We start from the raw sequence: 13,747 nt of genomic DNA on the forward strand, positions 1-13,747 counted from the left end.
TGATTTCCATATGTAGCAGGATATTTCTGGACTTTTCTATAGAGGAAAACAGATTACCTAACAAGGAATAAGGATCTGACTGCCGCTGGCCTTCTGCTCTGCAGTCCTATATGTAGAGGTCAGCGACACAATGTTCACAGAGCTCTGCGGGAAACGGGCTAAGAGTCAGAAGTTCTACACACAGACCACCACTGCACAGGCATGAAGGTGAAAAAGACACTTGCCCTTATGTGAAAATGAAGAGAGTACACGCCTCTCTAATTTCTTTTTGAATAAGAAATTTGATTTAAGAAATTCTCTCAACAAAGAGTTAAAAATAGACAATTGCAAGAATAAGATAGACACAGTGTATTCAATACAGTGAAAAGCAATGAACTACAAAGACCAGTAAAGTCTAATTAATTCTTGCTGCTGAATGTGCTGATTCTATTACCTATGAAAAGTTGAAAAAATAGTCAAAAATTTCAAAGAATAATTTCTGTGTTATCTGTGGTTTTCAGAGGATATAAAGAATTTTCCTTAACATTTTCACCATCTTCCCACATTGACTGATTTTCAGCAAAGGCTGTTTAGTTTTTTGTTTTCTATTTTTTCAAAACAGAGCCTCACTTTGTCACCCAGGCTGGAGTGCAGTGGTGACATCTCCGCTCACTGCAGCCTCTGCCTCCCGGGTTCCAGTGATTCTTCTGCCTCACCCTTCCATGTAGCTGAGATTACAAGCACAAACCACCACGCCTGGCTAATTTTTGTATTTTTAGTAGAGATGGGGGTTTTACCGTGCTGGCCAGGCTGGTCTCAAACTCCTGACCTCAGCCTTCCAAAGTGCTAGGATGTTTATTTTAATTATTAGTTTGTTTCTATGGGGTTAAAAGTTTACATCAGAAATTTTCTCTTCTGCTGATCCCTTTAATTGGACATCTAGACTGATCACTATTTGGAGCCGCTTTGGAATTCCTCACAATCATGTGGGTGATTCTTAGATGTCCCCTGTTGGTCATTGTTTCCGTCTTCCTCTGACTGCTACATGGCCTTAGGGATTCTCACGTGGAAAACAAGTGATGGCTGCCACTTGGCTGCATGCTTGGTTAAGCCAGGGCAGGTGGTTAATAGAATTTTTTTGATCCTCCTGGACTTATCTCAGTTTTCACGTTACACTGATGGCTCATGAGAGGCCACTGGCATCTGGGACAGAGCGCAGGGATGGACAATATCTTCCAAAAGGGAAAAGAAAAGAGGTCTGTGCCCTTGAGCCTTGCATCAGTTTTGCCACACCTTCCTTACTACCCTGTCTTCTTAAAGAGCATGAATGACTTTCTGGTGAGGACTCTGAGTGAGCATGAAAGACAGAGACAAAGCTACAGGTTAATTGTGAAGATATGGACACAGAAAAATTGAGGAAACAGTTTTAAGAATTTATATGAGAAGGAGAAAAAAAAACAACGAGAAAAATAAAACTAACTGTTATATCATATGAAGTAGGAAGAGCTTGAAAGGTAACATAAAAGTAAGGACCTATTCAAATATGTTCAAAGAAAGAAGCCAAGGAGCAATTGAATCCAAGACCTACAGACTAGAGCTTTTCATTAGTCCAACAATAAAAATGTGAAGAGTTAGTTTTCCTTGACATCAATTTGTTCAGTATCCATGGAGAATGAGAACTACAAGGCTAGACAAACAAGAACATACTTCTGTGGAGCTGCATTAAATGTAACGATTCTGTGTAATGAGATTTACCTGTGTAATGTTTGATCAGCTTGGCCTTTTATCTTGTCCTCTGGGACTCTCCGGTGGGAGCAGTTAGGAAGAACAGAGCCATCGGGACCCCTCCACCATCACTGGGGGAAACATTTCTGAAATACCAGGCTCCTCACAGCGGCCTTCACATCCTTGTTCCTCAGGCTGTAGATGATGGGGTTGAGCATGGGGGTCACCATCCCATAGAAGAGGGAGATGAGTTTGTCTGCAAGGACCTGCTTGTCTGCCCCCAGCGGGTCCTTAGACTTGGGCTTCCCATACATGAAGAGGATGGTCCCATAGAAGATGACCACAACTGTGAGGTGGGCAGAGCAGGTGGAGAAGGGCTTTTTCCTCCCCTCTACTGAGGGGATCCTCAGGATGGTGGCAAGGATGAAGACATAGGAGAAAGAAATGAACAGAACTGGGACCCCCAGGAAGATCACATTGGCCACTCCCATACTGATCACATTGACAGAGATATCAGCACAGGCCAACTTCAGGACAGCCAGAATCTCACAGGTGAAGTGGTTGATGATGTTGTCTCCACAGAAGGGCAGCCTCATTGCAAGGGATGTCTGCACCATGGCAGTGAGTCTTCCAGCTACCCAGGAGCTGGCAGCCATGGGGACAGAAGTAGCTGTGCTCATGACTTTAGGGTACCTAAGGGGGTTGCAGATGGCCACATAGCGATCAAATGCCATCATGCTCAGGAGCACACACTCTGTGGCTCCCATGGCAAAGGAGAGGAACATCTGCACTGCGCAGGCTGAGAAGGATATGGTTTTTCTGGGGGTCAGGAAGCTGTCAAGGATGAGAGGGACCGAGGAGGTCGTATAGCAGATGTCCAAGAAGGAGAGGTTCCCCAGGAAGAAGTACATGGGCGTGTGCAGGCGGGAGTCAAGGATAGTCACCAGGATGAGGACCCCATTGCCCAGCAGGATCACCAGGTACATCAGCAGGATGAGCACGAAGAATGTCCTCTCCAGCTTTGGATGGGCAGAGAGGCCCAGGAGGATGAACCCCATCACAGGGGAGGTCAGATTGGAACTGACCATGGTGTCTCTATGTCACTTGCGTGAACTCAGAGGGCCAGCCCCGTGATTCTCTGATGCCTAAAGTGCCCAGACAGCCAATGAGGAAGTCCTGACTCGCTGAGCAATTGGAGAACAACTCTGACAAATCAAAGCATTGTCTATATTGCTCTAAATAAAATGCAGGAAATTTTATCAAAATCTAGTTGGTGATATTTGGCCACCCCATAGAGAGGCTTAAAATGTCACCTGATTAGATTTAAATTTTCTCGTCACATTTAAGGCAGACATCACACATTTACTTCATGTTACATGTGTGGATGATTCACTTTGTTTAATTTTAGCAAGAAATATTATATTCCATTTGTATGATTTTTTTCCCTTGGGATCTAGGATTGGTAGAAAAAAACTGGTGCTCCTCATCCTCAATTCCTGATCATTCTGTTCTGTGAACACTTTTAAAAATTATTATTATTATTTGAGACAGAGTCTCACTCCATTACCTTGGCTGGTGTGCAGTAGGGCAAACATAGCTCATTGCAGCCTCAACCTCCAGGGCTCAAGCGACCCTCCTGCCTCAGTCTCCCAGGTAGCTGGGACCACATGCGCGTTCTACCACACCTGGCTAATTTTTAATTTTTTTGTAGAGATGAGGTCTCACTTTGTTGCCCAGGCTGGTCTCAAATTCCCCAGGCTCAAGCAATCCTACTGCCCTGGCCTCCCAAAGTGCTGGGATTACAGGCGTGAGCCATGGCACCCGGCCTGTGAGCGCTTTCAGATGCTCTCTGCCTCCTCTTTTCTAGCTTGCTCCCGAGATCACAGAACCCAGGGCTATTTGTCCACTTATGAATTCATTCACTCACTTGCCAGACTCTTCTGGAACACATACTAACAGGACTGGCGTTCACCAACCAATCAGTGCATGGGAATCGTGAAGTCCCTTTTCTTCTCTGGAACTTCATTTCCCGGATGCTTACTTTGGAATAGATTATTACAGAGATATTCAATCCCAGGGACTAAATGATCTCATGAATTTCTCGTTCTTGGACTGTTGGACCACAGAGACATCCTTTTCTATGTCATTCAACATTCCCCCAATGCCACTTGGTCACCAGGTATGCCACTGGGGATAGAGCTGGGCCCACAAGAGTTTCTATATTCTTTTAAAAGTGCTCTCCTACCTTTACAACAAGTGTGTTGATTCAAATCACTTCTCTGGGATCTGGGAATAGTCCAGAAGCCAAAAATAGCCAATCTGGTTGGAAAGCAGCAGCCAGATGAGTTAGTGCCTGAAATGGGTGGAATTTTTCTTGTCTTTGTTCTGTGTTTTGGTAAAGTCCACAAAAGACCATTCACTGCTCATATAAAGCCACTTAAATCCCACCCTGCTATTGGGATTATTCTAGTCCCTGAAGTAATTTAAAGTTTAGAAATTCAAGTTACAAAGTCAAGAAACTTCTTATACATCTGGGATTAAGTCCCCACGATCCAATTATTCTGAAGTCTCTCCAGAAATACTTTCTTCCTTCCTTCCCTCTCTTCCTACCCATCCTGCTGGGCTATTGGAAAGCATTAGAGAGGAAGGATTATCCTGGTTCTCTCCAAATTAACAAGAACACCCAGTCAATGAGAACTCTCACCAAAGTCCATGATAGATCTTGGGGAATATGAAACCACACAGGACAAATCCTTGTGGGTTAGTCCCCTTGGCCATTTACAAATTCAGAATTGAAAATCTCAGGTTTGGGTGAAAGCCAGTGACCTAGATCTCTTGTCTATATCTCACCAAATAGGTTCTGCTAGGCACCTCTGACCCAGACCAGGCCTTTAAAGGATCATATGTGAATCCGGTCATGACTTCTACCAGAGAGTTTCAGAGGCAAGGCAGCTGTGGACTTGAAAAAGAACAGCTGCTCACAGAGTGATGTCCTGATGTATACGGCTGAGTCTTTTCCTGTGTGTACGTGCATGAGAATCCTATATCGGTGCAGTTGTGAGAGCACTGCTGGTTTACCATGGGAGTCTGATAAACTCCACTTCTAAGATCCAAAACTGAGAGCTGTGACTGCCCAGGCAGCAGCCAGAAGCATCTTCAACATGGACCACTGTTTTCTGATACACTATAGTTTCTTAATCACATTCCAGTTTTCCCTCTCCCATGTAATTCTAATACCAGCAATGGTAGGTGGCACATGTGATAAGCTCTATTCCACAGATGTTCTTGGTATGCAAGAAAAGCCTGCCCAGTGTCAGCAAAAACACTTGGGCAATCTTGCCTAACTCTTTCACAAATGAACATGCTTACCTTGTTCTAAAAATCCAGGAATCAAATACATCCACATTAATAGTCATAAGCCATTTTGTCTTGTGTTAAATGTTTTTCTTTTTGTGAGATATATTATACATACAAAAGAGCATAAAAAGCATATGTATAGCATTCAAAAAAAAAAAAAAGAAAATACACTTCCATGTCCCCCCTCCAACCAGGTTAAAAGTAGGATGTTCCAGAACCTTAGAAGCCTCTCTTACTTCCCTATCCAATTATATTTCCTTATTCCCTCCCTTCCAAGAAGTGACCACCATTTTGACTTCTGTGGGAATAATTTTGTGGTAGGCAGCATCTTAATGATCCCCACATCATCACACAACTCCCTTCCTATTTCGATCAAACACTAACCTAGGTACTGCTGGGAAGGGATTTTGTCAATGTAACTAAAGTTCCAAATCAGTTGGCTTTAAGATTAGAAGATTATCCAGTGAGGCCTGACCTAATCAAGTGAGCCCTTTAAAAACAGTTTTCTTTGGTTAGTAGCAGAAGGAGAAGCCAGATTCAAAGTATGGGAAGGATTCCACATGCTGTTTCTTGATTATAAGTTGGAGGGAGCCGCAAACAAGAACCAGAGAGCTGCCACAAGGAGCTAAGCATGATACCTGGCAATGGCTAGCCAGGAAACTGGGACCACAGTCTAAAAAACAAGGAATTGAATTCTGCCACCGGTACCAATGAGCTTGAAAGCTGACTTTTTCTCAGAGTCCAGCTCAACTCACCCAGCCTTCTCACTTCCAGAGCTGTGAGCTAATAATTAGGTGTTGTTTTAACCTGCTGATGGTGGGGTGGTTTATTATGCAGAAAGAGAAACCTAATATGTATTCCCTTTATTTCCTTCATAGTTTTACCTTCTGCAATGTATTAGTGTACAATGTATTGTTCAATTTTGAAAAATAGAATAACAATTGCAAAGCTAGCTTTTTAAAACAATACATTTATGGGGTATAAGAGAAGTTTTGTTACACAGATATATTGAGTTGTGGTGAAGTCTAGGTTTTTAGTGCAAGCATTACCCAAAATAACGTATATTATGCCAATTAAGTAATTTCTCATCCCTCAGCCCCCCTCACATCCCACACTTCCAAGTCTCCAGTGTTGATTAGTCCACACTTCGTGTCCATGTGGACACATTGGTATTTGACTTTCTGTTTCTGAGTTGCATAACTTAAGATACTGGCCATCCAACATGGCCAGTTCCATCCATGTCGCTGTAAAATTCCTTCTTTTCTATGTCCAAAGAGTACTCCATTGTGTATATAGACAACATTTTCTTTATCCAATCATCTGCCTATGTATGCTTAGATTGATTCCATCTTTGCTATTGTGAATAATGCTGTGATAAATGTACCAATGAATGTATCTTTTTTACATAATTAATTATTTTCCTTTATGTACATACAACTACTGGGTATCTACATAAAGGAAAAGAATCATGTAATGGCAAAACCCCATTTTTAGTTTCTACTAAAAATATAAAAATTAGCCAGGCGTGATGGCGCATGCCTATAATCCCAGCTCCTTGGGAGGCTGAGGCAGGAGAATTACTTGAACCTGGGAGGCAGAGGTTGCAGTGAGTTGAGATCACACCGTTGCACTCCAGCCTGGGCAACAAGAGCAAAATTCTGTCTCGAAAAAGATTAATTATGTAAAAAAGTAGATTGGTAGTTCTATTTTTATTTCTTTGAGAAATCTTAATACTGTTTTCCCTTGAGGTTTTACTGACTTGCCTTCCCACAAACAATATATAAATGTTTCCCTTTTTCACATCCTCACTAACATCTGCTATTTTTTGACTTTTTAATAATAGTCATTCTGACTGGCAAACCTAGCTATTGGATGACAAGAAAATATTGCCACTATTTTGGGGAAGACTCACTCGAGAATCTAAGCTCTCAGTTTTAATAGTCCCTTCTGGGTAAGTCAGACAGTGCTGTAGTGTGGCCAGGCACCAGACATCTGGCAGAAATATCATCAGAGAGAGTGGATTGTTTTATGTTTTCCGCTTCTAAGCTCTGACTCTGGCCCTCTTCCCACTCTTGGAACAGATCAAAGCAGAATGCTCTCTGGAGTGGAATGAATGTCCTCTGCTAACCCAGTCAGCAAGACACGGAGAGATAAGAGGGTATTTTATACATGCATGGCCAAGATAAGGCCAGTGCAGGAAAGAATGTGGGCCAGGCTGTGGGGAGCATTCTGTCCTCAAGTTAATCATCATAGGCAGCAGGGGTCTACGAATGAGAGCCCTTGACATGCCTGTCTCTGGAGTCACAGGGCTGCCCTCTGGGCTGGCTGCCTTCTCTGCGGGGTGTACAACTGTCATGCCAGGATCTCCTTTACTGTCCTGGGGACTCCTTACACCTCTCTTATGTGTTGGAACTTCTGTTTCTTTTGTCAATTTCTTTCTATTTCTTGGTTTAATCTCTTATTTTGATAGAGCACATTCTTGAATAAGTTCCTTTTTTTTTCTTTTGAGACTGAATCTTACTCTTGTCACCCAGGCTGGAGCGCAGTGGCACAATATTGGCTCACTGCAACCTCCACCTCCTGGGTTCAAGTGGTTCCCCTGCCTCAGCCTTCTGAGCAGCTGAGATTACAGGAACATGCCACCACAATCCACCTAATTTTTGTGTTTTTAGTAGAGATGGGGTTTTGCCATGTTGGCCAGGCTGGTCTTGAACTCCTGACCTCAGGTGATCCACCCACCTCGGCCTCCCCAAGTGCATGAGCCACTGCACTCAGCCTTGAATAATGTCTTGAGAAAGAGTGTATTGTATATACATTTTTGAGATCTTATATGTCTGAACATATTTTTATTTAACCTCCTTAAATGACCGATAATTTGGTGGGTGTATTAGCCAGGGTTCTCCAGAGGAATATTACTAATCATGTATGTGTGTGTCATAAGGAACTGGCTTATGTGATTATGGAGGCTAACAAGTCACAAGATTTGTAGTCAGCAGGCTGGTGGCCCAGCAGAGCTGCTGAAAAAACTCATTTCCCAGCTCAAAGGCAGGAGGAGTTCCCTCTTACTCATCCTTTTTGTTCTGTTCAAGCCTTTCGCTGATTGAATGAGGCTTAGTACATTAGGGAGGACAATCTGCTTTACTCAATCTATGCATTCAAAAGGTACTCCCTCACAGACATCTCCAGAATAATATTTGGCCAAATATCTGGGTACCCCATCACCCAGTCAAGTTAACACATAAAATTAATCAATCATCGCAATAGTGTGTGGAACTCTAGGAACTTACTGGAAATCATCTTCCTTAGGAATTTGAAGGTAATTCTGGTACAACCAGAAGCCATTTTGATTGTTGATCTTTTATGCTAATTGTTTTTTTACTCCATGAAAGACTAAAGTACCTCTCTACCATGGCTGTTGTCTGCCAGTCCAGAGAGCCATGATTTTACCCTCTACAGAGAATAAAACTTTTGTTGGGGTGGGCAAGAAATAGTTGACTAATGTCATGGAAATGAATGAAGGGGTATAGGGACTCTGTTTCTTATACATTTGTCACCTAGTCTTCCTTCTTTAGCAATACTTCTTACACCCAGTCCTAGAGGTACTTGGTACAGTGAGTTTCTCTGTGCTACAAATCTAGTCGTTGCCTATTACTATGGTTTAAATGTCCCCTCAAAAACTCATGGTGAAATTTAATTCCCATGGTAACAGTGCTGAGAGGTGGAACCTACAAGAGGTGATTAGGCCAAGAGGGCTCAGCCTTAATGAATGAATTAATGCCACTATTGCAGGAGGGAGTTATTGCAGGAGTTTGGCCTCCTCTCTCTCCTTGTTTTATGTTCTTACTTGCTGTTTCACCTTCTGCCATGGGATGATGCAACACAAAGGCATTTACCAGATGCCAGTGCCATGCTCTTGGACTTCACAGCCTCCATAACTGGGAGCCAAATAAACTTCTACTGTTTATAAATTGCCCAGTCTCAGCTATTCTGTTAAAGCAGCAGAAAATGGAGTAAGACACCTAGCTTTCCAAGTTTCTGGCTTGGGATTTGGCTCTGTCAGATCTGCTACGGCAATTATCACTAGTTAATCTGCTTCCTAACTTTCACAGTGTTCTCACTGTTGATATCTTACTTCTCCTTAACCTTGTAAAGTTTATCAGAAAGAAAGGAAGACTATAGTTTTCATGGCTTTTAGGAGGAATGAAATTAGATGCATGTGTTCAGTCATCCTTTATGCCTCAGTCTTGATTCCATAAAATTTCTAACATCTTGTATTTTTGTAATTGTTTATTGCTTATTTCTCTCCTGTTAGAATATAAGTTTCACAGGCACAAGTTTTTTTCTGTATTGTCACAGATGTTCCCTTAAAGTATAAAAATAGGGCCTTTCTCACAATTACTCTCATGCAGAAGGTGTCAGGAGCCATGAGCTCATAACGCCACACTCACAAAAAAAAAACTTAAGTAACTAGATATAATTACCAATTTATGGAAAACACAAAGACAGACACCACAGAACTGCAATCAGCAAAATCAGACGGTGGTAAACTTTATACTTTCCCATTACGGAAAACTACTCCTTCCAAAAAAATAATCTAGCCTAAAAGCAGTGTGGTGGTGGGAGGAACAGAGGCAGAGGGAAAGATAGAAAAAGGGAGGGGGAAATACAGACTGAAAGAGGCTATATTAGTCCATTCTCATGCTGCTGGTAAAGATATACCTGAGACTGCATAATTTATACAGGAAAGAGGTTTAATTGACTCACAGTTCAGCATGGCTGAAGAGGCTTCAGGAAACTTACAATCCTGGCAGAAGGGGAAGCAAATATGTTCTTCATATGGTAGCAACAAGGAGAAGTGTCAAGCAAAAGAGGGAAAAGCCCCTTATAAAACCAGCAGATCTCATGAGAACTCACTATTATGAGGACAGCATGGAGGTAACCACCCTCATGATTCAATTACCTTNCTAGAGAGGCCTCAGAAAACTTACAATCATGAGGGAAGGGAAAGCAAAAGATCCTTCTTTACATGGTGGCAGAAGGGAAAAGTGCAAAGTGAAGGGAGGGGAAAGGACCTTATAAAACCATCAGATCTCATAAGAACTCATTCGCTATCATGAGAACAGCATGAGGGTAACCATTCCCATGATTAAATTACCTCCAACCACGTCCCTCTCACGACATCCCACAACACGTGGAGATTACGGGAACTACAATTCAAAATGAGATGTGGGTGGGGACACAGCCAAACCATATCAGAGACAAATCACAGTGTATGCTGTTATTTGGATCCTGGTTCAATTTAAAAATTAAATAATTTATAAGATATTTCTGGAAATATAAATGTTGGATAATTGATGATATCAAGAAATTATTGAGTTTTAGGGGATTTATTTATGTGTTAGATATTAAATGGGACTTTATATTTTTATGAGTACTAATCTTTTTTGGATATAAATACTAAAATCTTTCAAGATGGAATGCTATTATCATTTGGGATTTGCTTTAGAATGATAAAGGAGAAGGATAAATAATCCACAGGGCTACAGAAGAGCAAGACTGGCCATAAACAGCACAGAAAGACAAATTTTGCGTATTCTCACTTATTTGTGGAAGGTAAATGTTAAAACAATTGAACCCATGGAGATGGAGAGTAGAATGATAGTTATTGGAGGCTGGGAATGGTGGTGAGAGGGTAGAGGGGAAGAGATGGCTTATGGGTACAAAAAATAGAATGAATAAGATCTAGTATTTGACAGCACAGCAGGGTGACTATAGTAACAAATAACTGTACATTTTAAAATAACTAAAGAGTATAATTGGATTGTTTGTAACACAAAGGATAAATGCTTGAGGTGATGGAAACCCCATTTATCCTGATGTTATTATTATACATTGTATGACTGTATCACAACATCCCATATACTCCATGAATATACATACCTGCTATGTACCCAGGAAAATTTTAAAAATTAAAGATTACACACAAACACACACACACACACACACACACACACACACACACGATCTTCCAGGAGCAGATCATCTTTGGATCTAGAAGATGAATACCTAAGTTTTATCCTTTCTACAGGATTAAATTATCCCATAAAATAAAATTTAAAAAAAGTTCCTAGTACCTAGCCTAAGTATTGCAGCCTTTATTTCTGTTTCATGTAGGTCTGGTCCTCTTTGCACATTTGCTTTATCATCTCTCTCTCTGCAGAACAGCTTTCTCTTCCTTGCTAGATACAGGGCCACATTCATCACAGCTTTACATGGTCTATCAGTTCAAGAACCTTGGGCCAAGTGAGAGGTAACTCTATGTCCAAATTCCAAATGCCTTGGAGAGAAAATATGACTAGCCCAGTTTGGGTCAACTATCCAATTATCTGTGGCCAAAGGAGAGAGCATGACTGTCCTCTCAGTAGGGGCTAAGGGAAGACATATTCTGCTTTAGGCAGAACATTCCAGCTAATGTGTTATAGGCTACAGATGTGCCAAGCTGAGAGTCTTCCTGGGATTACTAAGCAGAACCTGTAGTGACCTAAGCCCCCAGGTGAATTGCCTTCAGCCATGAATAGATTCATCCACTCACCCCAGGGTGTCATACGCATTATTTTCTGTGTGCTCCATGGCAAGACAAAGATTGGGAAGCACTATGCTAAGGAAGTGGGCAGGGTCATTAAGTTCTGTCCCATGGTGTCTTCAGTGCCTCCTTTCAAGAGTAGGATCTGGGCTTTACATTTTTGTAACACAAAAGTGCACTAGGGTGTTTTTCCCAAAACAGAGAAACCACCTGCTCACAAAGGTTGAATTCAGACTTGAACAGTGGAGAAACAAAAAAAAATCATTCCTGTGTAACCAGCAGCATCCTGCTTCCATCCCCTCAAGCCACACTCCCCCTGGGTTCTAGGTTTCAACATTTTCATTGGGTTCAATCACAGCTAAAGTGCTCTATTACATGAGTACTTCAATTTTCTGGTAATCACTCTTCACATGTCTCTTCTTTGGAAAACATTCTCTTCTGAGATTTGTGGGTGAAAGCAGCCAAGAAGCAAAGAGCTACGTGGACATCTGTTCCCCCAGACATCACTGGGCAAAGCATTTCTGAAATACCAGGTTCCTCACAGCAGCCTTCACGTCCTTGTTCCTCAGGCTGTAGATGATGGGGTTGAGCATGGGGGTCACCACCCCATAGAAGAGGGAGATGAGTTTGTCTGCAAGGTCCTGCTTGTCTGCCCCCAGTGGGTCCTTAGACTTGGGCTTCCCATACATGAAGAGGATGGTCCCATAGAAGACGACCACAACTGTGAGGTGGGCAGAGCAGGTGGAGAAGGCCTTTTTCCTCCCCTCTACTGAGGGGATCCTCAGGATGGTGGCAAGGATGAAGACATAGGAGAAAGAGATGAACAGAACTGGGACCCCCAGGAAGATCACATTGGTCACTCCCATACTGATCACATTGACAGAGATATCAGCACAGGCCAACTTCAGGACAGCCAGAATCTCACAGGTGAAGTGGTTGATGATGTTGTCTCCACAGAAGGGCAGCCTCATTGCAAGGGATGTCTGCACCATGGAGGCAGTGCTTCCAGCTACCCAGGAGCTGGCAGACATGGGCACATAGGCAGCCTTGTTCATGATCACAGGGTACCTAAGGGGGTTGCGGATGGCCACATAGCGATCAAATGCCATCATGCTCAGGAGCACACACTCTGTGGCTCCCATGGCAAAGGAGAGGAACATCTGCACTACGCAGGCTGAGAAAGGAATGGTTTTTCTGGGGGTCAGGAAGCTGTCAAGGATAAGGGGGACCGAGGAGGTTGTATAGCAGATGTCCAGGAAGGAGAGGTTCCCCAGGAAGAAGTACATGGGTGTGTGCAGGTGAGAATTGGACACAGTCACCAGGATAAGGACCCCATTGCCCAGCAGGATCACCAGGTACATCAGCAGGATGAGCATGAAGAACGTTTTTTCCAGCTTTGGGTGAGCAGAGAGGCCCAGGAGAACAAACTCTGTCACAGAGGCTGTCCGGTTGGCATTTACCATGGTGTATCTCCTCTGTCAACTGAAGGAAATACTTAGAGGTCCAAACTCAACATTCTTTGCCTTGCATAGGAGCAGTGCATCTGGTCTAGAGTTTCAGTCTGGCTAAGAGATTAAAAAACAGTTTTGAGCCAGGCGCGGTGGCTCACGCCTGTAATCCCAGCACTTTGGGAGGCCGAGGCGGGTGGATCACGAGGTCAAGAGATCAAGACCATCCCGGTCAACATGGTGAAACCCCGTCTCTACTAAAAATACAAAAAATCAGCTGGGCATGGTGGCGCATGCCTGTAATCCCAGCTACTCAGGAGGCTGAGGCAGGAGAATTGCCTGAACCCAGGAGGCGGAGGTTGCGGTGAGCCGAGATCGCGCCATTGCACTCCAGCCTGGGCAACAAGAGCGAAACTCCGTCTCAAAAAAAAAAAAAAAAAAAAAACAGTTTTGAAAGTCTATGATATTTATTTATTTCCAAGAAAAAGAGACAACAAAATAAAAAATTATTTTGGGGCCACAGGACACCAAATGCACAAGGTTTAAAATGACTCTGATAATGTAACTCATGTGATCAGTGACAAAGACACATAACACATTCATTTAGGGGTGCTACATCCTACATGGCAATTTACCTCATTAAACTTTGATCAGA

General features: G+C 42.7%; 2 protein-coding genes across 2 annotated transcripts; both read right to left on the reverse strand.

The window, feature by feature from the left end:
- Positions 1–1,740: 1,740 nt before the first annotated feature.
- LOC108314309 (olfactory receptor 13C7-like) lies at positions 1,741–2,891 on the reverse strand. Its single transcript, XM_017543228.2, has one exon. The coding sequence runs from the start codon at positions 2,790–2,792 to the stop codon at positions 1,833–1,835; it is 960 nt and encodes a 319-aa protein (XP_017398717.1). The 5' UTR covers positions 2,793–2,891; the 3' UTR covers positions 1,741–1,832.
- An 8,076-nt stretch (positions 2,892–10,967) lies between these two features.
- On the reverse strand, positions 10,968–13,107 carry LOC108314310 (olfactory receptor 13C7). Its single transcript, XM_017543229.2, has one exon. The coding sequence runs from the start codon at positions 13,105–13,107 to the stop codon at positions 12,148–12,150; it is 960 nt and encodes a 319-aa protein (XP_017398718.1). The 3' UTR covers positions 10,968–12,147.
- Between the last annotated feature and the right edge of the window lie 640 nt (positions 13,108–13,747).

This window comes from Cebus imitator, unplaced genomic scaffold, assembly GCF_001604975.1.
Source record: "Cebus imitator isolate Cc_AM_T3 unplaced genomic scaffold, Cebus_imitator-1.0 Scaffold149, whole genome shotgun sequence".
NCBI classification, from domain to species: Eukaryota; Metazoa; Chordata; class Mammalia; order Primates; family Cebidae; genus Cebus; species Cebus imitator.

Bases quoted from the DNA above. Each gene is read 5' to 3' on its own strand.
- LOC108314310 (XM_017543229.2), bottom strand. From the start codon at position 13,107: ATGGTAAATGCCAACCGGACAGCCTCTGTGACAGAGTTTGTTCTCCTG.
- LOC108314309 (XM_017543228.2), bottom strand. From the start codon at position 2,792: ATGGTCAGTTCCAATCTGACCTCCCCTGTGATGGGGTTCATCCTCCTG.